This window comes from Agelaius phoeniceus, chromosome 1 (genome assembly GCF_051311805.1).
Source record: "Agelaius phoeniceus isolate bAgePho1 chromosome 1, bAgePho1.hap1, whole genome shotgun sequence".
NCBI lineage: Eukaryota > Metazoa > Chordata > Aves > Passeriformes > Icteridae > Agelaius > Agelaius phoeniceus.
In genome coordinates, this window is record NC_135265.1 from 105,096,797 (window position 1) to 105,121,268 (window position 24,472).

Sequence of the window (24,472 nt, forward strand, 5' to 3'; positions counted from 1 at the left end):
CCTTAGTCCTTTTTTATCTTGATACAAAGCACAATTAGATCATGAGCTTGCATCAGCCACTTGAGAAAGGCCTGAACCTCAGAAAATGAGGACACTGTCCCATTCAAGTTCTTTGACTGGCTGTATTCAAAATGATGCCATTACCTCTAGTGTGTGGAAGATGTCTGCTTTATGTTCTGTTATTTCTTTCCTTTCAATGCAATAAAATGCTTAGAGATGGAGATGTGAAATGACATGAAAGTGTTTTATTTCTTACTGTGACTCTAAGAGAAGCTCTGGATGATATGTTGAAACCACCAAGCTCTCTAGAGGAGGGAAATTAAGACTGCTAGTACTATGGCTGCTTCTTTGGCTCCACTTTGCAGGATAGGTGGAGTGAGTTCTTCAAATGTGGTCAGTAATTTAGACATTTTTTTTTACCCATAGAAATATTAGAGGTAAATGCCATCGTCACTTCTGGAAATAAATGCTATACATTATTACCATAACGAGAATACTTTGAAACAAATGTAAAAGATTCTATTGTTCAAATTACCCTTATGGCTGTAATTCTTTCCATGTCACATAAAGTGCCATCAAAAGATTCATGGGCAAAGGACCTAGAAGAAGCTAAACACTAATGAAATTTCAAATGATGAATTTTGCATATAATAAATTAAATTATAACAAAAAAGTGCAAATATACTGTTGCCTAGTAAAATAATTGTAGGTCTCAGACTTCATTTATCACATATTGGTACTTAACATGCTTCACTGCTGCAAGGGCTGGTACATAACAGTACCAAAATGGGAATATTAATCTCATCTTTCATTAAATGCTTATGGCAAAGTGTGAAGACTAAGAAAGCTGTCTGTACACAGATTGCCATGACAGGAGCTGCTCGCAGTGCTGGAAAAGACAAGTATAGTTTTGGGACGATGAAACAGAAACCTCCTAGTGTGCTTGAGGGTCACTAAGAATTATGCTGAAAATAAAGCATTCAATCTCAGTGTCAGGGATAAGGCTCTTGTCTTTCAAGTACAATACTTTGTGGAGAAAGTGTGTCATTAGTATTCTGGGCAGCCCAGAATTGTCTTGGCCCAAGTAATAGGACATGAGTGCCCTATTCAGATGCGAGATCCAGCTCAGAGCTATTCAGAAAAGAAGGCTGGACGTCCTCCAGCCCCTCTCAGTGCACATGCTCTCCCTGACATTCTCAGACAAGTTGTTGAAATGAACATTAATGCCACAGATGACAAGTTCACTGGGTTGCCCAAATCCCAGATGAAATTCTGAGCTCCACTGGGGTGTGAGGGAGCAGAATAGAGGTGCCTTCAGGTTGCTGACCCAGGATTCACCCCCAAGGCCTTTTAAAGTACAAACTGGGTCAACCTATCCAGCTCAATGACTGAAGGCTCTGGCAAGACTGGGTGAGTAACTTAAGCAGCTAATTGCAAATATTCCCTCCCTTTGTGGGCCCAGGATTAATGGTGCAGACGGCAGCAGGGCTGGATGCCAAGTACAACAATTAAACCAACCTCCCTGAGAGAAGCCAGTGTCACCAAAAATGTGCCTCAGTCACAAATGTGTGCTGCTGGGACAACTTGACTGCTTCTTCTTCTTCATCTCTTCAAATGCTCACATTTGCATGTTATTCCCTGTATAGCACTTACCCTATTAGAGAATAGGAAATCCATGCCGTATAATGAAAGCTCTAACTACTGCTTACCATGGAAAATATTGCTATTTAATAGCTCAGACATTTAGTGGATTTAGAGTCTTGATTTCTTTACTCCTTTCAGGCTTTTTCATAGCAAATACTGCAAGTCTTGTGTATGCTTAGAGTCATGCAAGTAAATCAGATGATTTATGATGTTTTAACCTGTGGATTATAAAAAGAACTATTCTTGTAAATCAAAGACCAGGGATATCAATGAGTGCAGCAATTTATGTTCCAGCTGAGAAAATGGCAAAGATCTGCTTAATCCACTCTCTGAATGATATCTATAGAAATTTGTTTGCTGAATTCTCTGAGAAACTGGAATTGCCTTGTTCTGCTCTTTAAGGAACCAAGGAAGTGGTGGTTGATGTAGATGACAATGGAGTGATTTCCTTGAACTTTGAATGTGATCAGATGTCTCCAGACTCTAAATTCATTTGGTCCAAGAATTATGAACCAATTGAGGATGATCCTCGACTGAACATCGATACCAAAGGCGGAAAGTAAGACCCTCAGGGGTAGCAATAGTCTTGTATTTGAGAGATCTAGACTGTCACAGAAATCCATCCTTTTAATGTATGACCTCAGGAAGAGTTAAAACTGCCTCTGTTACTTGATGCTTACTTCCTGAAAATGCTGTTCTCCAGTAAATCCATACCCAGACTATCTGGAAATTGTAGCTTGCACTGAATGAGTCAGACCTCCTCTGTAGGCACTTTAGTGATGTTTAGGCACAAGGAGATAAAATCTGAACCCTGTCACCTTATAATCTGTCAGTCAAGGCAGATATTATTATTATTATTATTATTATTATTATTATTATTATTATTATTATTATTATTATTATTATTATTATTATTATTTCTACTACCACTATTGCTATTCCTATTATTTTAAATCTCCAAATAATAAAATTATCTCGCTTCTTAAAAATGCTTTTGCCCTGTAACACAGCTACAATCTTTGGAACTGCTGCAGTAAGCAAGGCCTTCTTATGTCAGCATCACCGTGGCCTGATTTGGTAACTTATATAACATCTCCAAGCCTACTCTGTTTCTTCAGGCTTTCCCCCAAGGAAGACAAGGTGGATGCACAGGTTCAGCCCATGGAGGGTCTATGTGCTCTCCTAGAAGCCATATTGAAAGAAACAGTGGCCCACCACAGTCACGGTGCTGCCATATGGAATCTGAGTCAACCTGTATCTACATTATCTTTCCAGGGTCATCAAAGCCTTCACAACATGCTTTTTTTCTTTTGGTGCCATCACCATTTGTACCACACATGGTAGGACTTACTCTGATTTATAGTTGACAGAGCCAAACATTTGTCTGTTCAGTCAGAGCAAAAGCTAACACAAGTCTATTCATATCTCATAATATAGACAGAAAGGAGGGGTTTGGTTCAGATGGATTTTACCTTTTCCTCATAATAGGTTTTTTTTTCCCCCTTATAGGTCAAAACTTTCCTTTAAGAATCTTGGAGAAGATGATTTGGGAATTTACTCTTGTATTGTCACAGACACTGATGGAGTTTCATCAAGCTACACAATTGATGAGGAAGGTAGACACAATGCCTACTAAGCATGCCTAGTTTGCTTTCACATCTGTTATTCCCTGCTGGTGTGTCTCTCAGATCCAAAAGGCATGCACACACCTCATATTACTTCTTTGTTATGTCTTTTGCAGAAATGAAACGCCTGCTTGCTCTGAGCCATGAACGCCAGTTCCCAAGTAAGTGAACCAATCATGTCTGTAGGGGAGAGCTTTGCATGCAGTGGGGTGTCACAAGCCTGCTCTAGTTGAAGATGTCCTTGCTCATAGCAGGGGGCTTGGACTAGTTGACCTTTGGAGGCCCCTTCCAACCCAAACCATTCTGTGAGTCTATGGTTACAAACCTCCTGCCACCATCAGGTAAGGAGGTTACTACAGTAATTTCAAGTGACATGGATTTGCATTGAAAAAATTAAAATTCTTTTTTTTCTCTCCCTCTTTCAGTACATTTGTATATTATTGATGTTCTTCCCAAACTATTGCAGGCTATTGGTCTATAAAATAAGTCTGTATAACAGCTGGAAAATAACTATCATACTGGCTTTGCTTCTTCTGCAGAACAGGCTTTAATACTTACTCAGCATGCATGACCTGATTTGAAAACCAGAATTTGAAAGATTCTCTAATTTTACTCCAGCCAAAATTAACACAAGTTAAATTTAGGGTTAACAAATTTGGCAAGTGTAGTAAACTCAGCTGTAATGATCTATATGTACAGAATTTTCCTGCTGAAATTCATTCTCTCCCTCTTTCCTGGAACATTTGACAAAATTTGAACATGCTTTCTACTCTTGGGATGATATTTTTGTCATTTCCACAGACATTTATGATACCCTGGTAATAGCATGATTTGGTTATTTTTATTGGAATATTACTTGAATAAAGGGGGGGAAAATATTGGATTACATAATGAATCTTAATGCACACAAGATGAGACCTAAACCTGTTCTCATCTCCCACTATATTCTCTTCTTTTTCATTCCAGGCACTAAAACTCTTGCCTGCATTTTAAAATCTTCAGCTGAGTGCATGCACTGCTGGCACCTCTTCCAACTCAGCCCACATTGCACCTCTCAGCCCAGCCAATCCTTGGCTACAGAAATGGCCTTTTTGCCTACATCATCTCTCTCATTTCCTTCTTCATCTTTTTCTCATCAGCTCTACTCTTCTCAACATCTGTATCACCTTTTGATAGCTTAATGACAGCCCAAACAAACCTTTGTTTACTCCTGCTCCTCCTAATTATCTTCTCCTAATTATATTTTCACACCACAAGTCGGTCATCACAAAACCTTGCTGCTGTCCCATGACCTTACTTGCTTCCCTTCTTAAGGACACTTCCATGCTTTGTGTTCACTACCAATGCCACAAAATAAGCTGCTCAGAGCACACATCAGATCAATGTTTTTTGCACTGTGTCAGGTAACAGCACAGATATAGCTGTGCATGAGCTCCCAGAAGGCACAGGCAGAAAAGGGAGATCACTGCAGAAAGTATCCTTAAGGAGGAAACTGTCTCATATGCTTCGGCCACTCTGGGCCCTTGTGTACACTTCAAGAAAAGTATATATTACAACCAGGGTTTGAGATTCAGCTGTTTGTGATTCTGAGCAGCAATTAATGGAACTTCTGCTTAGAAACACATGCAGCCAGTAACTCCATGGGAAAATGGATGGCTTGAATGAGAGCCTTACAGAACACAGCCACATATGGGTGCGACAGTGCGTTGGTACAAGGCAAAAAGAAACTCTTCCAACTCCTCCATTTAGCAATTGCCCAAGGGCTCCCTGTCAAGTGCTGCCAGTAATTTGTAATGCTATACAAATAGGATGTAAAACCACTGGAAAATGCCTAAAATAGCTATCAGTGCTTATGGAAATATTTTAAATAAGACTTCTGCTCATGGCAGACTTTAAAGCGAATTTGTCCAGTTCCTTTAGGCTGAGAAGTGATCAGACTTTTCTCCAAAAAAGAATCCTTTTGCATCCTTTCAGCCATTTATTTAACAGCTGCCGAGATACTTTTCTCTCTTCCATGTTAGACTAAGATATTCTTAGTTAATAACAGGCAAGCCAAGTGGGGGTTTAAAATTTCTGTAGAGCTGACAGTGAGACAAAAGCAGTGCAGCCTGAAGTCTATTCACACTCCCACTTGCTTCCTGCAGCATTTCAGTTGCTTTGTTTTAAGAAATTATGCAAGCCCTGAGATTCTTTCTGTTTCTTACATGCACAGTGATGTGCTGGGTGAGGAAGGCTCACATGGACCATTTGCACTGCAGGGACACACTTCCATGGGGTTGTCTTTGCCCCACTCCCTCATGGCAATGCTGCCCTTCCAGGCTCCAGGCATTTCCCTCTCTGGTTAAGCATGTGCCTTTTCCATAATTCTCTTTGTTTCCTGGTGATTGTTGCCTTACCTCCCAGGAGCTTTGTTTCTATCAGAGGCAGACCCCGTGCCACTCAGGCACTGAGAGCACACACGTGGGTGTGGGGTGTGGGAGGGAGAAGGAGTGAGTGTGGCAAAGGAAGAGCTGAGGGGTCCTCACCCCCTAAGTCTGTTTGGCAGTGGGGTGGGGTGGCAGCTGTGCTCCAGAAGGCACCCCAGTCATTTAGAATGGAGCAAATAGCAGGATGAGAGAAACCAGACTTTGGTCCCAGTCCTGTCCTGCTGCAGCTGAGCCTCTGCATACACTGAGCTAAATAAACCAGCCTGCCCTGGGAGTGTCTTCACACACATGATGACTGTATCATCATGTGTTTTGCAATGTGTTTGTGCACTGTCCTCAGGTGCTACACCCTAGCAACACAGACTTTACACTACTGAGAAAGTGGAGCCTGGGGGAGAGTTCACGAACAGCAGCACACATAATGCTGAGAGTATGATTTTTACTGAGAATCTGCACATCCACCAAGACAGATAACATGACGGAAGTCAGTGAGATGAGCAAAATGCTCCAATGTCAGAGTGTAACACCTCGTGCTTCATGTTGCTGATTATGGTGTCTTAAAGAAAAGTTAAAGTGAAACCAAGCTGAGGACTGTTACTAACAGGAACTAGCTAACTAAAAAAGAGTTACCTATGGTATAGTACATGATTTTTACTTTTTTTTTCCCTGTTGACACACTTGGTTTATATGTGGGGGTTTCAGTTACTCATAAGAAAACAAAATGTACTGGGGAGACTGAGGACGTGTTGGGATATTTAGTGAATTCTGGAGATGGAGGTTCCACTCAGGAGAGGATTAGAGTGTTTTCAAAAATCTCCCAACCTACAGCTCAGCAGCTGACTTTCTGATCTTGCTTTGTGCTTGGAGATTTTTTTGTGCTTTGTTTTGCTTTTTTCCCCTCTGAGTCACTTCACTGTCTTACAGTAATATTATTAGACAACTCATTAAACATGGGTTTGCAGCATACAGACTCACATAATGCTGCACAGATACTTGCAGTTTGCATTTGAAATAGCCTTGTTTTAGAATGGAGCATAAATCAAATCTTGAACACTTTCAGTTTGGTCAGACCTTGTGATTGAAGGATCAAAAGACTAAATCTCATCTGTCATTCTGGGTATATGTGGGTGGAGAGGCATTCTGTCTATGTGAAGATCTGTTATGAGCTAGTTACCTTGCATACAGTATTTGAGTATGGAAGGATTAAGTGGCTTTCTGGTTGTAGCAGACAATAGCTGTTGGGGCACAGGCAAAATAGGCATCATTCATTTCTTTCTTCTTTGTAGCTGTCCCACTTATCTCTGAGTTGGCAGTGGAAATCTTGGAAAAAGGAGAAGTGAGATTCTGGCTGCAAGCTGAAAAACTGTCTGGCAATGCAAAGGCCAATTTTGTGTTTAATGATAAGGAGATTTTCAATGGAGAGGTAAGGCTTTTCACTGCTTACATGTGTTTGCATTTTCATGAGTATCAATGAGGGTTAGTGTCTCTAGTATACTTCCAACTAGTGTTCCACTCTGATGAACTTTCATGAGAAATAGTATATGTCATGGAAAGCATGATTAGAAAGATTTTATCCATAGTTCTGAGGTCCAGATGAATTCTACTGGATGCATTTTATTAAGGGAAGTTATATGCCTTCCTGCCACTTTTGTGAATACCACCTGTTCTATTAACTTTGATTTCAAGGGATCACTGCAATTGCCCAGACTCCTCCATCTCCTTCATCTATAGCCCTAGAATACCGTTGTCCTCACCTCTGTTTGTGGTTTGAAGGAATTTATTACATCACAGAAAAATGCCCAAGTGTTTGTTTCCAGCTGCAGATCTTGTTGCACCCCAAAGACGGGACATGGCATGATTTTGTTGCAACACTGATATCAGATAGAAGGCAGAGATGGAGCATTCCAGACACAACCTTGTACAGTATAATCACCCTCAAAGAAAGCATTATTCTGAAGAGATGCAAATCTAAACCTTTCTAATGAAAAAGAATATAGTACTCACTGTGCAACAGGCATGACATGTGCTTGTACAGCCTCAGTAAATAAACAGATTTATTTATTTGGTTGTACATTTGGAGCTGGAGCTAGAGACAGTGAGTCTAGAATAGGATGGTGATCTGTACAAATGGGAATCTGAAGAAGTGGGACTCCAAATAAAGAAAACAAAGTTTCTCCTAAAGAGACCATTATATCACTTCACAAATATTTTCTGTCTCTGACATGTACGAATTGTTGCTTTACTTTCCACTCCTGCAGAAATATAAAATGAAGGTGGACAAGAATACTGGCCTTGTTGAAATGATTATGGACAAACTTGAGGAAAAGGATGAAGGCACTTACACGTTCCAGCTGCAGGATGGAAAAGCAACCAATCAATCTAGTCTTGTCCTCATTGGTGATGGTAGGCTAATCTGTATTATGCAGTGGGCTGGCTTTTCACAGTTTTCAACACCAACGGATCTTTCAGTTTTTTTATGTCACAATTTTGCCTGCCTCCTACAGGACAGGGCGTGTGTGTGAACTGAAATTTTTAAAGTGATGGGAGAAACAGGAATTGTTACAGAAATGTAAAATACTGCAGCATGTCGTGGTTTGCTTTCCTATGGGTGGAATGAAAATTTCCCATATAAAAAGCCCATTCAGCTGGGAACAAGTAGCTGCACCTGTTAGAGCTCAAGCAGCTGCTGACTCTGATGCCTCTCATTTGCCTTCCTACCAGGAGCTGCATGATTGGGGATTGCACATCTAGGGAAGTTGAGTTAGCCATAATCAGCTTCTGATGCTCTGGAATGTCCAGTGAAAACCTGATCTATGGCCAGCTTCTCACTGGCATCCAAGGGACAGAGTTGAGGACAGAGTTAGACTGAACTGTTACAGTGACATTCAGCATTGTACAAATGGCACATGAAGTTTAACCTTGTATTTCTTACTGGTTTTAATTCCTAGTATTCAAGAAGCTACAGGATGAAGCAGATTTCCAGAGAAAAGAGTGGCACAGGAAACAAGGTGATAATACAAATACTTATAAGTATTACATATGTGTTAGTCTGTTAAGAGTTTGTTTGTAGTTATATATGTTCACTTGAAATACATTGGTTTTGTTGTGTTACATGGGTACTTCTGAAGCAGAAATAGGAAAAATAAAACCAAATAAAATACAACAGAATTCTTGTCAAGTAAAACACATCCATCTTTCATTTTGCATCATGAATACCATTGATGTGACCTTTAAAAATATTTCTGTAATTTCAAACAGGTCCTCATTTTGTGGATAAACTGGGATGGGAAGTTACTGATGAGTGTAATGTGATGTTGAAATGTAAGGTAAGGGGAAAGGAAAACCCTGAGTACAATATTCAGAGCACACCACACTGAACTACCACTACCTAGATGGTTGGGAAGGGACTAAAGAGATGCCCTTTGCTTTTGTACTCCCAGCTGTGTGTTGGACAGTGACAGAGCCTCTGAAGGTTAATCCTGCTGAGGCAACAGCTCATTGCATGTAACAAAATATGTTGGAAAATAGCTTGAATTTCTTTCTTCAGGTCTATCAGCTACCCACTCAGAGAAAGGCAGCTGAAAAGGATTGACAAATCTTTGTAAATCCAGGGACTAATTCATTTTTGGCCTGCTTATGCATGTAGAAATTCCCTGGGCAGGATCAGCTCAGTCCCTGGTCTCCTTTTCTCTCTGTTTGCATCCATGTTGTTTTCCCTCTTGCCTCCCACATTTTAAAATGGAGGCCTGCAGTAACTCACTGCAATCAGGTTGTAAAGCTTGCTGTTCCTCTGTGAGAGACCTGAACACACTAACCCATGGAACAAGCTAACCCAAATTACACACTGAGCTCCCCTGGCTCAGATGAAGTGAATAATTGCAGTGTGGTTTTCATCCATTTTAGGTGGCTAATATTAAGAAGGAAACACACATTGTGTGGTACAAAGATGACAGGGAGATAATGGTAGATGAAGAACATGACTTTAAGGATGGTGTGTGTACTCTGCTGATATCAGAGGTGAGTGACTGTCTTCACTAGCCTTCAGTTGAAATTAGAGTTCAGATGAGTTATTTGATCTAATCTGGTACTCCAGCAGAACAATTGAAAAAGGAAGTGGGTTTTAAAAATGGAAAAGCTCACAAGGCGTCTGTGTTTTCACTAAAGCAAATGTCTGTCTGTAACTGCTTGTTCAGATTTTCAGGAAATGATGACAGAAGAGATAATAAGCTTGTCACTTCCTTTGCATGTCAATTTAGCAACAGATTGAGACCACATTTCCATTCTGAATAGCATTTGGAAAGTGCTTGTCACTCAGGCTTTCAGAGTCACCAGAGGGGTCTGGTTCATACCCAGCCTTGCAGCAGATCTGGGCTAGGACAAGGTCCTGCATACCAGGCCTTCCTGCCAAAGCCCATCCCAGCAACCCAGCCAGGGGTAGGGCAGCTGGGGGGCAGGGGGCAGCCTCAGGCACCGGGTACCTGCTGGGGACAGGGACAGGATATGTGCTGGGTTCACAAGTAAAATCTATATTTTTCTACCGGTTCTGAAAACTGGTTTTATCATTACAATATTGCAGTTTTCTAAGAAAGATGCTGGCACATATGAAGTCATTCTGAAGGACGACAGAGGAAAGGACTCCAGTGAGCTGAAGCTCAAGGACACAGGTCAGAGCCTGGCTGTGCTCAGCAGATACCAGGACTGAAGTGGGTTCAGGGTAATACAGGCATCTGCACATGTTGCCTTCCTGTGGCTTTGTTCCTCATGCATACAAGACCATCTGATTAGAAAAACGGAGATTTTTCAGTTCAAATAACATTTGAATACAGCTTATTGCTTCTGGATTCTGTATAATTTTGGGAGCATACAGTGATTACCACTAAGCAAAATTACAACAGATTTCCTCAGGGGGCTATATAAATAAACCTACAAGTATAGAAAAAATTACATAACTAGATAATTTAAAAATATTTTTATTATATTTTGTCAACTACTTAGAGGCCTTTCCACTTGCTGTGATTACTATGTTCTAAACATTCCACTTCTATCCATTAGAATGTATATAAATGGGTTAGCATTCCAGCTGAGCAGTGTCATTTACAAAAAAAAATAATAAATAGAACGTTGTCTTGTTCAGCAGTATTCATCAAGGCTGCACTTAAATAAAGTCTGGAAACTGTAAAATAACAGGCTAAATTTCTGCATTACTCAGATTTCCAATGTGCTTGAAAAGGTAGCTTTTTCAAAGACTGGTTTTTCAAACCTTCTGGGGAGAATATTTCAGAGCCAGTACTTGTCCTACTGTTGACTGTGCTTGAACTGCAGACACAGAGTCTTAGTCTCTGGATTTTATTTCCACAGCTTTTGCTGATCTGATGAATGAAGTATGCAGAAGGATTGGTAAGCGCTTAATTCTTTTTTCAAATGAATGACTCATTGTGGCACTCAATGAATGGCTGTATGGCTGCATAAAACCATGTGCTCTTCTTTCAGCTTTATCTGCAACAGACCTGAAAATCCAGAGCACAGCTGAGGGTATCAGACTGTACTCCTATGTTACTTACTATGTAGAAGATTTGAGAGTAGGCTGGGTGCACAAGTAAGTACACAAGAGCTTTGCACAACCCAGTGGCATTTTGGTTTCATAGATCCAGAAAGAACCTGGATTTGCAGGAGAGATGAGGCCCAGGTTTCCCCTCCTCTCCCATGAGTCCTTATCTCATATGAGTTTGTTTCAGTCAATTACATTCACAGGAAATCAGTATGAGAGTCAGGTGTGGTGGTTCCAAGCCCTCCTGTTGTTTCTCTCATGAAAGACAGTCCCATGCCACAGGATGCCAGCAGGATGGAGCTGCTTCAGAGCACTTCCCACCTCCCCAGTGGGAGCTGCATCTTTCCCTGACTCAGTTTTATGGAGTGATGCAAATATAACCCAAGAGACCGTCAGGCCTCAAAAGAGGCCAGCACCACGGGTTCAGAGATACCTGCCCTGGAGGTCTGCTTGTCTAGAAGCCACAATTCAGTGGAACTGGGACAAGCAGGCATATCCTCTTAATGCATGGCTTCATTTTTAGGAGGCAAAGCAAATTCCAGCATGTGCCTGAGGCAGTAAAATCCAGACAGCCCCTCCTGCAGGCACTACAAACGTAACCAAGACAGACAGAAGAACTGAGATTTCAAAAAAGAATTTGAATGCCCAGCTCCCCATAAAATTAATGGGAGTTGCTCATCCAAATCTATGAGACAGCTTTGAGTTCTCAGCCCACACAAACAGCTTGCACTGGAAAACCTAGAGAAGTAAATAAGAGAAGTAAACAACTTAGATCACTTCAAATCCATTGTTACTATTTTTGCTGTTTCACTTCCTGTGGACATGGTAGTAGTTAGTCTGTATGATGGAATCTGAATTACTGATCTCTCAATAAAACTCATGTAAATGAGGCACAGAATACCCAGGATGTGCTGTACCAGGCTTGCTGTAATTATTGACACTGATGTTAACCAGCACCCTGTCAGAGAAATGAAAGCCATTGGAGGCCTTCTTGTTTCTTGGCACTCATTCTGACCTGGTGTCATCAAAAGTCCCAAGTATTTCAAATAAGTGCAAGAGAATATGAAGTATTGTAGGGTTTTTCCCCCCCTCTCTCTCTTTCTCCATTTCATTTTTAGAAACTTGTTTCATCTTGAAGCATGTCAAATTAATCTAGGTGGTTTTTTTTCCCTCCAGTGCATTCAAAGTTATCAGTTTAAAGATAACAAGGAAATTAGTAGCTTATTTGGCAAATATCTTTTGCCTCGTCCAGGGAAATTAACTGCTTAGCTAGAAAGCTAAGAAATTGATTTTGGGGGGTGAGGGAGGGGGGTGTTGGGTTTTTTTGTTTTTTCTTTTGTTTTCTGTTCTTTTAATGGAAGAAGATAAGCTTATGTCAAAGTGTGTTTAAATTCCAAACATAGTAGAGCATCAGAAATCATTCCAGATGGGCAAACACCATTTCTGACAAAAGTGGGGATTTTTTTGTAGACACAGCCCTGTATACTTTTGTTTTGTCCAAGCAGAAATGCTAAAAAGAGAACAGCAATATTTGTGGATGCCTGGGCTACCCTTCAGAGATCTGGTTTTTAGACTTGTACAGCTTTTCTATGGCTCAGGTTGCAGACTGAGATGCATAATTCTTCTGCAAGCTCTGAGGATAGCTGGACCTTGAACAGTGAAAGGTTCAACAGCTGGCTCACAACTCTAGCAAGGGTTTGACCTCAAAGGTTTCAGAATATGGTGGCACACCATAGTGTCTTGGAAATCATTTAGTAACTCCAGGTGTGCTCAGTGGCTCAACACGAGCAAACCCTTTAATACTGCAGTAAAACCAAAAGGTAACATTGTTTTGTGCTTTTCAGTGATACCCAGATTAAGTTCACGGACCGGATGAGGACTGGTGTCACTGGGGAGCAGATCTGGTTGCAGATCAATGAGCCAACTCCACAGGACAAAGGCAGATACATAATGGAACTCTTTGATGGCAACACAACGCACAAAAAGACAGTGGATCTTTCTGGACAAGGTAGGCCATTCCCTCTGCTAACATCATTTCTGTGTGGGCAGTGTGCTGTGGCAGTGTGGCAGCATCTACAGCAGCATCTTGCCACAGACCTGTCACCCTTTGGGGTCTGTGTGTGCACCCACCAGTCTGGCTTTTTTTGTAGGGACTGTGTCAACAAGCCTGACAGAGTTAAGAAGCATTTTTGGACAATACTCTCAGGCATACAATGCAGCTCTAGGGGATGGTGCTGGGTGGGATTGGGAGTTGGACTTGATGATCCTTGTGGGTTCCTTCCAACTCAGCTTACTCTGTGATTATGTGATTTGTTCTCCCCAGACCACACCATTTGTTTTCCCCAACCTGTGCTCTCAAATAATAAAATACAAACCACTTTTTCCTAATCTAAATACCCACTTACAGTCTGCCTACTGAGATGCCAGCGCAGTTTCTGAGCTATTTTACAAAACCCCTTGTGTTGCTGGCATTGATTGGCAGTTTTAAATATGAGTTGTAGCACTGAATGCCTTCTGTGTGTCTCTCTTCCAAGGAATATTTCCAGGAGGAAGTGAGGGACAAGTTTGTTCTGATACTTTCCTACCCTATTTCTTTGATGGGTGTAATAAAACTCCTCATTCTTCAGAGATGCCAAGACCTCTCATCAGCATGAGGAAGGACTGTTAGGGAAAAAATTTGGATTGACTGTTGGAAGCTTTTACTCTGAGAGACCTCTCAGATCCTAGAGAACAGATTAACTCCTTCCAAACTGCTCTTTCCATTCCCAGCTGTTCCCATGCCTAAAACTTCACTTTTTGTTTGCAAGCTCTGTTTAAGGGTGATAACATTTTAATCATCTCCATGCTGCTCCTTCTGTACTGTATCTCCACTTTCTAGGAAAAGACATTTTCTTCTTCCCTTTCAAAGTAGGAGAGGTTGACCTCCCCCATGATGGCAGCTTAGCCTGAATTTACAAAGGAGACAACAATTTGTTGTTTGCTTTGCTCGTAGCCATCAGTGTGATGCTTCAAGCAGATGTGAAAAAACCTTGGAAAATCATCTCTTTTGTATTCCATAACCCAGTGGTCTCTGAAGTGTGTGCGCAAGATGACCAAGTGTACTTCACTTGTTTACATCTACATAATCTATAAATAAATTTATATATAGGGAGTGCATGCTCAAAATAATTTTATATAGGGATGTACAATATAAAAAGTTTGGAGGGTCACTGTCACAATCCCTCATTTAGGTGATGTATTGTGCATTTCTTTCTCTCTTTTGTGAAATTACTTCAGCTACTACTTTCTTGACCTCTGTCTTAAAGCCTGATTTCTGGAAGAAAAAAGTGTGTTTATGCATTCATATGTACATTTAATAGCTGCCATTTACCAGATGGCCTTTATCAGTCAAACCATTCAGCATTTTAGTGTTTGTACAGTACACATGCATGCATTTTAAATTTTACATTTTAAATTTATTACATCTACATTTTAAATTTATTTATTAATTTTAAGTTTAAACTTGTGTGATTATTTCTCTCTAAATGTACTTTTTTCCTCTTTACAAAGCCTTTGATGAAGCCTTTGCTGAGTTCCAGAGACTAAAGTAAGTATTATGCCATCTAAATACAGTAATGGCAGCCATAAAATAATAACAGTATTTGTTTGTTTTGTGCTGGAGATAACTTTATCTTATGAAACAAGTCCTAGTCATACAGAAGCCCGTAGGAGTTTGGCATGTGACTTCTTTGGTGCAATTCTTATATAACAGTCAGGTAGCAAAGAAAAAGTTCTATTGCCAAGCTATGAGAGAGATTTTCCTTAATGGATTAAAAGCAGTTAAAAAGATAATCTATTTTTTAATCACTCTAAGTAAACCTTAACTGAAATTGGACTTTCCCTTTGTTTCTTTCAACTCCAGGCAAGCTGCGATTGCAGAGAAAAGTAAGTAGGCCTTCTTTGACAATGATAGCAAGAAACTGTTTATGAAGCTTTTCTTCCTCTCCAGGAAGGTTGTGTGTTGGGAAAGAGAGGGAATATAGGCATGTTTATATGCATGTGCTCATCCTAAAACGAGTTTGTCCTTACACCAAGGAGAAGTAAGTGACCTTTTGTTGATCTAACATTGATGCACTTTGCAGCTAATCATATTATTCTTATGGGTTAGGTTGATTTTTCTCATCCAAGCTCCTGTTCTCAGTATCAGTTAGCCTTCTCTAAAAATAAACTTTATTGCTGGGATCTCTCATGCATGTTCTCTGCACAAAAGTCTCTTTGTTTTCAAAGATCGAGAAAATAATTGGGCTAATTTTGAATGCTCTAAAACGTCGAATGGCTCTGTATTACTTACAGAAATGGGTAAGAAATCAGCAGCAGCTTTTAAGCAATCAGAATTGCTTAGAAGCTCCTCACACTTTTGCCTGTATATCAATTCCAACAGAACAACTAAAACAGAAGTGTGTATTAACTACTTAAGGAGTAAGTTATTAGCCTTCAGCTTGAATTATTAAACTCATCATCCTCCCTACTTACAGAAGATGCCATGGAAAAATGAACTGTTCAAATTTATCTCAAATTACTTTCAGACCTGCATAAAAATGAGGGCAGAACTGGCATTTGCAAAGTTATTTGAGAAAAATGTGCAGAGAGATAGAGCAGGGCTTGGATATGAACAGTGACCCCCACAAGTCCTGGCTGAGACAGCACAAAGGGGTCAGTGATTTCCCTGCCCTTTCATTTCTGACCCTGAACTGCCCATAAGGCACTGGCACGTCAACTGTCACAGCACAGTGCCTTTCCTGCTCTCCTAAGGCTGTTATCTCTGGGCTCCAGAGCACATCTTTTACAGAGCACACTAGAGGGGAACATTCTGTACAGTCATTTCCTTCCTCCGCCAGGCTCCACCCAGACATGTAACGAACAAAATCCATATTCCAGGAGAAGTGCACTGAAGCCTGTGTGTGATTGGCTTATTTGTATTTGTCTAAAACTACTATGGGACTCTTGAGTTTAAAGCTAGATCAATCAGGTACCAGTCTTATTTACACACAGCTACACACAAGTGGTGGAACTTCATTGTTGCCACTGAGGCTGAAGTCTGTCTTTGGATTTAGATTAAAAGCCAGTCTCCAGCACTTTACCAGGTGTCATTCATTTCCCTTTGGATACCCAATGTTTTTAGTTTACTACAGTAAAAATTTTGAGCACCAGATCTCAAAAGTGTAAATCATTTTGTGCACTCAGAATTAAAACTCAATTGATATCAAAGTCTGCCGGACACTGCACGTGTACTTTAATTTGTCTGTGTAAGTGATTGACACCAACTATTAACACATCTTTTGCTGTGAATTAAACATATTTTAAAGTCCAAATGGTGTGCTAAAAATGCTGGATAGTTCTCTGCTAGCACAGATATCAGAGACAAGTTGTACATAAATAAGACAAAAGGAAAGAACTAGAAGAGAAACAGGATTCGGCACACAGTTGATTTGGAGACACTAAAGAAAATTAATCTTCTTTATTTCCAGATCGTGCACGGGTACTTGGAGGTTTGCCCGATGTTGTCACCATCCAGGAGGGCAAGGTACAGTAAATTAACCGAAGCTTTACAAAACATCCCAACAGCTTGAATGCCTTTCAATGATGGCAAAACATTCACCCTTTTTTTTTTTTTTAAGATGCCATCTTTAAAATCTGCTACATTATTTATTCATCCTCTTCCTTCTGTACATAATTCAATGGACTTGCACAGATGGGTTTATGTATTCAGGGCAGTGTCTTTTCTTAAGAATTAGATAAAAGTGAAATGACAATGTGAGTTGGGACTAAAACTCCTTATATAACCAGCTCTTTAAAAATTCATGCACAGGTTTCACAGTTAGATATTTTTTTCTTGTATCAGGAAAGTTTAATTCTTTTTTTCACATGGGAGCCAGTCATTTTATGCCTTCTGCAGTTAAATTCTTTGCAATGTGGCCAGTAGAGGCTGGCCACCTGTAGAGGCTGGGTTTTAAATGGTGTAAAAGTAGTAAACCAAAATAACTCAATTCTCATCCAGCCAATAGGAGAAAAAATTCTCTGTTTCCTCAGGGTAAAGGAGAAGAAAGTCAAAATAAGTCACTGGTGTTATACTGGATTATATTAGGAGAGTTTAGCTGAAAGATTATGGTAAGGCACTCCCAGAGGAACATTGATGCTTGAGCACAGAACAGATGACCCAGAAACTGAGTTATCAGTCTCACAACTTTTTCCCAGCACACTGCTTCTACAGCTTGCTTTTTAATAGTACTGAGACCAAGAAGTGCCTGCTCTTCACTTCCTGCTGCTCTGCCACCAGCCAGTTCCTCTTCACAGTGTGTTCAAACAGTGAAATAGGGCATGTGAATGTCACTGAAAACCTGCAATGTGACAACGACAGTAAGGCAGCTCCCTGGTATTTCTGGCTTTATCTGTCAGTAGGTCAGCTGGGTTAAAAGAATTTGATTACAAGCTCAGCAGAAGTGTTAAGAATCTAAAATCTTATTCTGAACCACTTAACAACATGAGATATAGCCAACAAGAGAGTACACTGCAGCAGTTCTGGGAAAATCAAGTATGTTAACATTACAAAATAAAATTCTTTAACAGATATAGCAGTTTGAGAAATGCTGTAAAGTAAGAAGCACTCATGTGAACATTGTAACTGTAGATAGAAGACAAAGGAACAGAATGAATTAGCAGAGTCTCAGCTAATCAGTGCTTGGAGGCGAGATTCTCATGATGCTTTGGCAGGGTGTAAACTTGGGTGTAAACCTTTAGCAGTTTTAAGCTTTCAGACAAAAGAAAGTTGACATGAAATTGTGTATGAGTTCACTGACACAAAATGTGCAGTGTTTATAAAACGAGTTTGTAAAAATGAGTTGCAAAATCTTACCCAGACTCATGTTGTCCTTGACAGCAAGGACATTTGTAACGTTTGAATACATGGCTGAAATACTCCCAGAACTCGAGACAAATATCCTTGACCTTACGTTTCTTGATTCAGTAGAGGATCGTTTTGAGAGGGACACAGAGTGATCAGGGAAAACAGAGCTGGTTTGGGTGGTGTTGGCTCATCTGTCTGTTGTTTGCATATATGCTGGAGAGAGAAGAATGCAATTCTCTGTTGTGTAACTCATGCAAATTGCACAATCATTGAGGATTTTGTAAAACAGCAAATGAGGTAGCAGAGGTGTGGCAAGCTTTGATTGTGAATTCTAGTGCCACCATAACCGCAGACCTATATGAACAGATTGGTATCCCAAGATTGAACTTCCAAGCACATGCATATCTCAAATTTAAACTTAACATTGTGACTGTAATGCCATTTATTGGCTTTTTATATGTGAGCTGAAGGGTATGGGTGAGAAGGAATGAACCAGTGTTTACCAAGTGTTAATCAAATAGCATTCCAGATGGCCTAAGAGGCTTCCACTGATAGACATAAATGCTCCTCAGCAGTGTGGTATAATTGGAAAAGGCTAAGTGTCAGTTCACATTAGGGAGGAATCTGACCTGACAGAGAATGCTAGCGTAAGTTTTGTGTCCAGCTGGGCAACTTAACCTAAGTGGCTGTTTTAATGAAGGCCTGTAAATGAGTGAAGAGGCTTAGGATTCTGAGAGGCACTTTCAGACATAGAAGCAACACGTAACATCCTTCTTCCCACCAACTCACTATTCTACCCTTCTGCCAGGGGTGTAGATCCTCACAGATAGGCTGGAGGAAGGGAGCTGATTTCCTTAACTGAGCTGCTTCAATCCACGCCCCAAACCATCCACAACTATGACACTGTGCTAATGTGAAAGAAGATTCAATTACAAAGAAATACAATGACACACTTCTCTCTGCCACCTCTACTACACTACTCATGATAACCTGCAGTTAAAGGCAGAAGAGGTAGCGAGGGGCACAAAGGGTCTGGACTTGCAGCTGCTGGTTGCTTCAAGTGGACATTCCTCAGTGCCCTGGGCCCAGGAGTACAAGGCACACTTTTTTTACCATAATAATATCAGGTTGAACACAGTACTATAATCAAGTGTTTCAGCTGAGTATATATATATATATATATGCTTATGTATACATATATATATATATGTGTATATATATATATATGCTTATGTATATATATATATACATATATATATATATATATATATATACATAAGCAAAGACAATCTCTTGCCCAAAGAACAGAAATCTGAAACAGATAGGTGCAGTCACAGTGAGCAGTTGTTTCTCCTTGGGTATGGAATTGCCTTCCAGAAAACCAAGATCTCACCATCTATATAGTGAGTTATAAGATGCATCTCTGCACATTAGTAGCTGGAAAATAAACAGAAAGAGTTGGGAACATTTAAAGAGTCACTCATATCAAACAGGAGCGAGTGATGCAAGGTTAAGGAAAATGCAGCTATTTTAAGGAATGGTTTAGAAGAAGAAAAGAATCATCACTGCAGCTTGAATCTCTTTGAATTATGAAGTATGACAGCACTTCAAACACCCCAGCTTTGAGTAATGCCACTAATGGAGCTGTGTGGACATGGACATCAGCTCATTAGCACTGTGGTGGAGTGGCAGCTGGAGCCACTTGGTGCTCAGCTCTTGCTTGCCTGAGAATCAGAAGACAATAATGAAATATTGAGCACCTGAACCATATGCATTGCCTGGCTAAGGCTGAGGGCATGTTTGTATCCAGAGTGAGAAGGAAGAGGGGGAAACATAAAACCTCATTTCCCACTTGTTTTTAAAAAAGATGGACTGATATGGCAACCAAAACCACATTCACACCAGTGGGCTACGAGAGAAGGGAGTCAACAGCCCCACATGGCCACCAGCTGTAGGTGCTGCAGGAAATCAGATAGAGGCCATTTCCACCATGCCATAACCACCTCTCACTTGGAACATGCCCTCCTTCAGTACCAAGAATTGCATGTTGCTGATATAGGAAAGATTTCCCCTTCCATTTTGCTCTCATTTGGATCCTCAGGTTGGGCACATGGGGAACTTTTTTTTTTTTTTTGTTCTCAGAGATATCAACACCTCTCATTTTTATAGAGGTGTCAATTTTTCTATCCATTCATTTCAACAGCCCTCTAGGCATTTCTCTTCTGTCCCATCTTCCACTGTCACACTACTGGATAAGAAGCAATGAGTTGGAGGGAAGGTTGGAAGAGATACTTGATTCCAGTCAAGTGAAATCTTGTCTACTCCTTTATTATCACTTGGTCCATTCCTAATGAAGCACTGAAGACTTTTCTTTGCAGTAAAAGTTCTTCAATTTCCAGTCCAGTTAGATTCCCCTTTAAATGGCATATATAGAAATAAATTCCTTCCTAAATAAAGCTCCAGAGAAAGGCCTATGTACCACTGAATTGTCATGTGAACTTTTTTCACATTTGACTCTCTACATGAGACTCACTTTTGCAAATATTTTTGAGAAGATTGCCATAGCACTGTGACTGGAGGAGGGGATCATTTACATGTATCAATATCTCCCAAAAATGAATTAGCTGACAAGAAAAAAGGGAGGCCTGTACAGAGTGTGCTCAAGAGACTCAGCAGCCTGCTGAAGGTACAAGAAGCTGCCAGTGACCTCTCCAACAAGATGATTCTCTAGCAGTGAAGATACTTCCTACAGGCTGATGGGACTGAATTCAGTCCTTAGGAACAGTGTTAACATCCAAGGGAAATACTTAGATGAACACTAAAGAATGAGTAAAGCCTGTCTTGATTTCAGTTAAATATAGTTTTACAGAAGTGCATAAAACACTTCAAGTCTGTTAGAAGAGCTGTCAGGGCACACTTTAAAAAGATCCCAAATGAAACAAAATATTCCAGGGCTACTTTGTTCTTAGTTATCTATAAAGGCAGCCACACTTTCTTTACTTATGGGATATATATACATATATATATATATATATATATATATGGTGAGTTTAATGTGAACAAAATCATCTGAGAGTTCATTAAAATCTCATTTCATGTCTAACACACAAAGGCAGATAATATCCAATTTTATATTAAAAATATGCATGGAGAAACCTCTACTTAAGATTATGAGAGTTGAGAAGAAGATCCATTCTTGAATTAACTGAGTTCCTTCTTTTCCTTTATGATAGAGAAGAGTGACTGATTGATTACTGATGATGGTATGGATCCCTTTACTAAAAGCAGGAAGCTAAATGGGCAGCTGGAATATTTGGAGAGTCAGGCATCAAAAACCACAGCAAATGTTCACTGACTCATAATCTCATAATTCCTTTGTACTTTTTCTGTAGGCACTTAATCTTTCTTGCACTGTCTGGGGAGATCCCACCCCAGAGGTCTCATGGCTGAAGAATGAAAAGTCATTTGTATCAGATGCCAATTGCATCCTGAGGTTTGAATCTGGAAAAAATGTCAGCTTTTCCATTTCTACTGTGTCCACACAAGACTCTGGGAAATACAGCATTGTGGTGAAGAACAAGTACGGTACAGAGACCAGCGACGTCACTGTAAGTGTGTACATACCTGAGGAGGAGAGACAGTCTGAGCAAGAGAAAAAGCAGTAGGATAAAACAAATTTAAGTCTAGAAGGCAGAAGTACAGAGGAGATTTTGGATGTTAGGCTGATATAATCCATGTGTGTAAATGGCTTTCTGTTTCAGCAGGCAGCCTTGGATTTTTCCATTCACTTCACATTTGCTTCTAATACACTTATTTATCCCAGGGAAAACAGGGCCTTTCCTGAATGTTTTCTTAATGCTAACTTCACAGAAACTAATTGTAGCATTTTAAGCAAGGCCAAGTGCATGCTGTCTGTAAACACATGCTCACCATTTCATCCTCTTCCTGGAGCATCTGGAAGGAAAGGGTCAAGAATTGTTTCAGTGGAAGCAACTAATGAGGTAGATGGAAAGATCAAAAAGATCGGGGCATACTTGAGCAGCAGAGTTAGGATTTGTTCCAGCTTTGGTAAAGCTAAATAAATGTTAGATCACAGAGAAATGAGTGCTGCCTTTTGTCTTTGTTAAGGCCCCTTTGTATTGCTGTGTTAATTTAGTGAGGCCTTAATATGGGTGTCATTTACAGCTCTAAAAATTGTTTAATCTGCCCAAACAGGGTAACAGTACTGTAACATAAATGAAAATAAGGCTTAGGAGGCCAGGATGATAATATGTGTGTGTGTGTGTGTCTATATAAAAGTGTATGAACTCTGCTCTATGTTCACAAATAAACTGAATTCACTTCTTTCCTTCAATCACAAGCTTGTTTCACTGTGTCTTGTTTTATTAGTCACCGCTCATGTAGTTATGCACAGTATGTTAGTGTCTTAATGCTTTCACCACTGTAATTACCTCCAGCTTCCTTTAGATCCCTGTTAATCTTCTCTTTGCTGTTTGCAACAAAACCACAATGGCATCTCTTCACACCTCTCTGTCCAGACCTTCACTGATTCACACCTTAAGTCAACAAGGTATTTTTGCAAATCCTGTCACAGGAGTAGTCCTATGCTTTTCAATGCACCGGGGCATGAATTGTGATTTAAGGGTGATATGTAAGTATTTTGTTAGATAGAAAAATCAACATCTGTTACCAAAAAAAGTTCAGATTATCTAGTCACAGCAGCTAAGTAAAACAGCAAAACAGTAACAAGAATTAATTTTTAAATTTCAAGATATAATCACGATAAGATCTGTAATTTGAAATAGAGCAAGCTTCCTGAGTTTGAAGGTCTAATGCAAAATTATGTTACAATTTTGCTTAGTAGGACATGAAGCCAATTCAAGTTTGATATGCAGGTGGCTCCATCTTTGTCCCATGACATACAACATACAAACAACAGAGTCACAGTTCTTCCATCCTCCAGAGTGCAAACAAGAATATGACCTGCTCTTTGCAATAACCAATGTTTATTACTCAGTATTATTTTTAATAGCAATTGGATTTTGACAACAGTTTTTTTCTACTACTTCATTTTCAAAAATCTGTCCTCCTGCCTCCCTGCTTTTGGCAGAACAGGCAGAGAATACAAGTGGGTCACCTCCCAGATAATAGGCTGGATTCTATTTTACTTTGCTTTGGCAGATGTATGTGTCCCTGAAAGTTAGAGTAATAAGTTGCTTCAAAAGGGATCACTTCCAGGGATTCAGTTATAGGGATTTCAGGCTGAATCTGTGATGCATCCACATGTCTCGCTTGTGCACGTTTTGTTCTTGCTTTGCTTCAGGTGATTGTGATGCCTGTGTCAGGACAGACTGACACAGTCCAAGGACACAATCAAAATAATAAAACTGTATCTAAAAAGAAAAAAGCAATGCCAGCAAGCAAACAGAAGGAAGGGGGAAAGAAAGGTAAGAGTGCCTTCACTGTTGGAGTCTTCTGTTCTAATGAAAAAATTGTTAAATTGTTACAGAGTTAATTGTCTGTTCCAATCAATATTTCATAGGTCCCAATCAATCCAGGTTACAGTACAGATGCTCTTAATCAACAACAGATGCAAATTATGAATTACCAGGTTAGGCCTAAATGAGAGAGATTTAAATCAATATTTTCAAACTACCTTTTCTACTTCCACTGCAAGTTGTCACCTTGACTAACCTGGATGATGGAAGATTTTAAAGTCATAATAAACACTTCTAAATTTCTGGATGCAGAGGAAAGACTTTGTAAGCATGTATACATACACAGATGGTGTTATTTTCCAAAGTGAGACTCATTTCAGCAGCTAGATGTTTAATATTTCACCAAAAATAAGGCCTTGCTGATTCAGGGACCCTAAGTGCCTAAGCCTTTTAGAAAACCCTGACTGTTTAGCCACTACTTGGGATTAATAAATTATTCTCTCCCCATTTTATGTCCATATTGAATGGTAAAGTTGGAGTTATAAGTGACCATTTTTGGTCTCATTTATAGGAAGAGTAGAAAATTAAAAGCTCTCTGATGATTCAGCATTCTCATGTATTACTTGTATATTATTTTACTGTACTTTTAGAATCTACCTGTAGAATTGCTATTTGGACAAGGATTTATTCTTCACAATTACATCTCTCCCATATACAGCATTTTAGCTCCAAATCAGTCTTAAGTTCTGACAATATCAGAACTTTTTTTTACATATTTTTGCCTAAGTATTTTTTCTTTGTATACAGGGTGTATACATGTTATATAATTTCTAACAGAACATTTTTGTACTTTTATTTCCCCCACTTTTTTGCTCCTAAGGCAAGAACAAATATTTTACAGCATTTCC

At 39.8% G+C, this 24,472-nt stretch overlaps 1 protein-coding gene across 1 annotated transcript in view; it reads left to right on the top strand.

Moving 5' to 3' along the window:
- Positions 1-22,486, top strand: part of MYOM1 (myomesin 1) — a 104,931-nt gene extending 82,445 nt beyond the window's left edge. The window contains exons 24-39 of the mRNA XM_077184563.1: positions 2,047-2,203; positions 3,154-3,260; positions 3,386-3,430; positions 6,982-7,118; positions 7,954-8,098; positions 8,644-8,703; positions 8,954-9,021; positions 9,599-9,712; positions 10,272-10,359; positions 11,054-11,092; positions 11,186-11,291; positions 13,088-13,251; positions 14,793-14,829; positions 15,145-15,167; positions 16,751-16,806; positions 21,519-22,486. Of these exons, the coding sequence (XP_077040678.1) occupies positions 2,047-2,203; positions 3,154-3,260; positions 3,386-3,430; positions 6,982-7,118; positions 7,954-8,098; positions 8,644-8,703; positions 8,954-9,021; positions 9,599-9,712; positions 10,272-10,359; positions 11,054-11,092; positions 11,186-11,291; positions 13,088-13,251; positions 14,793-14,829; positions 15,145-15,167; positions 16,751-16,806; positions 21,519-21,791 (1,619 nt within the window). The 3' untranslated portion in view covers positions 21,792-22,486. The remainder of the gene's footprint in view (positions 1-2,046; positions 2,204-3,153; positions 3,261-3,385; positions 3,431-6,981; positions 7,119-7,953; positions 8,099-8,643; positions 8,704-8,953; positions 9,022-9,598; positions 9,713-10,271; positions 10,360-11,053; positions 11,093-11,185; positions 11,292-13,087; positions 13,252-14,792; positions 14,830-15,144; positions 15,168-16,750; positions 16,807-21,518) is intronic.
- Positions 22,487-24,472: the final 1,986 nt, after the last annotated feature.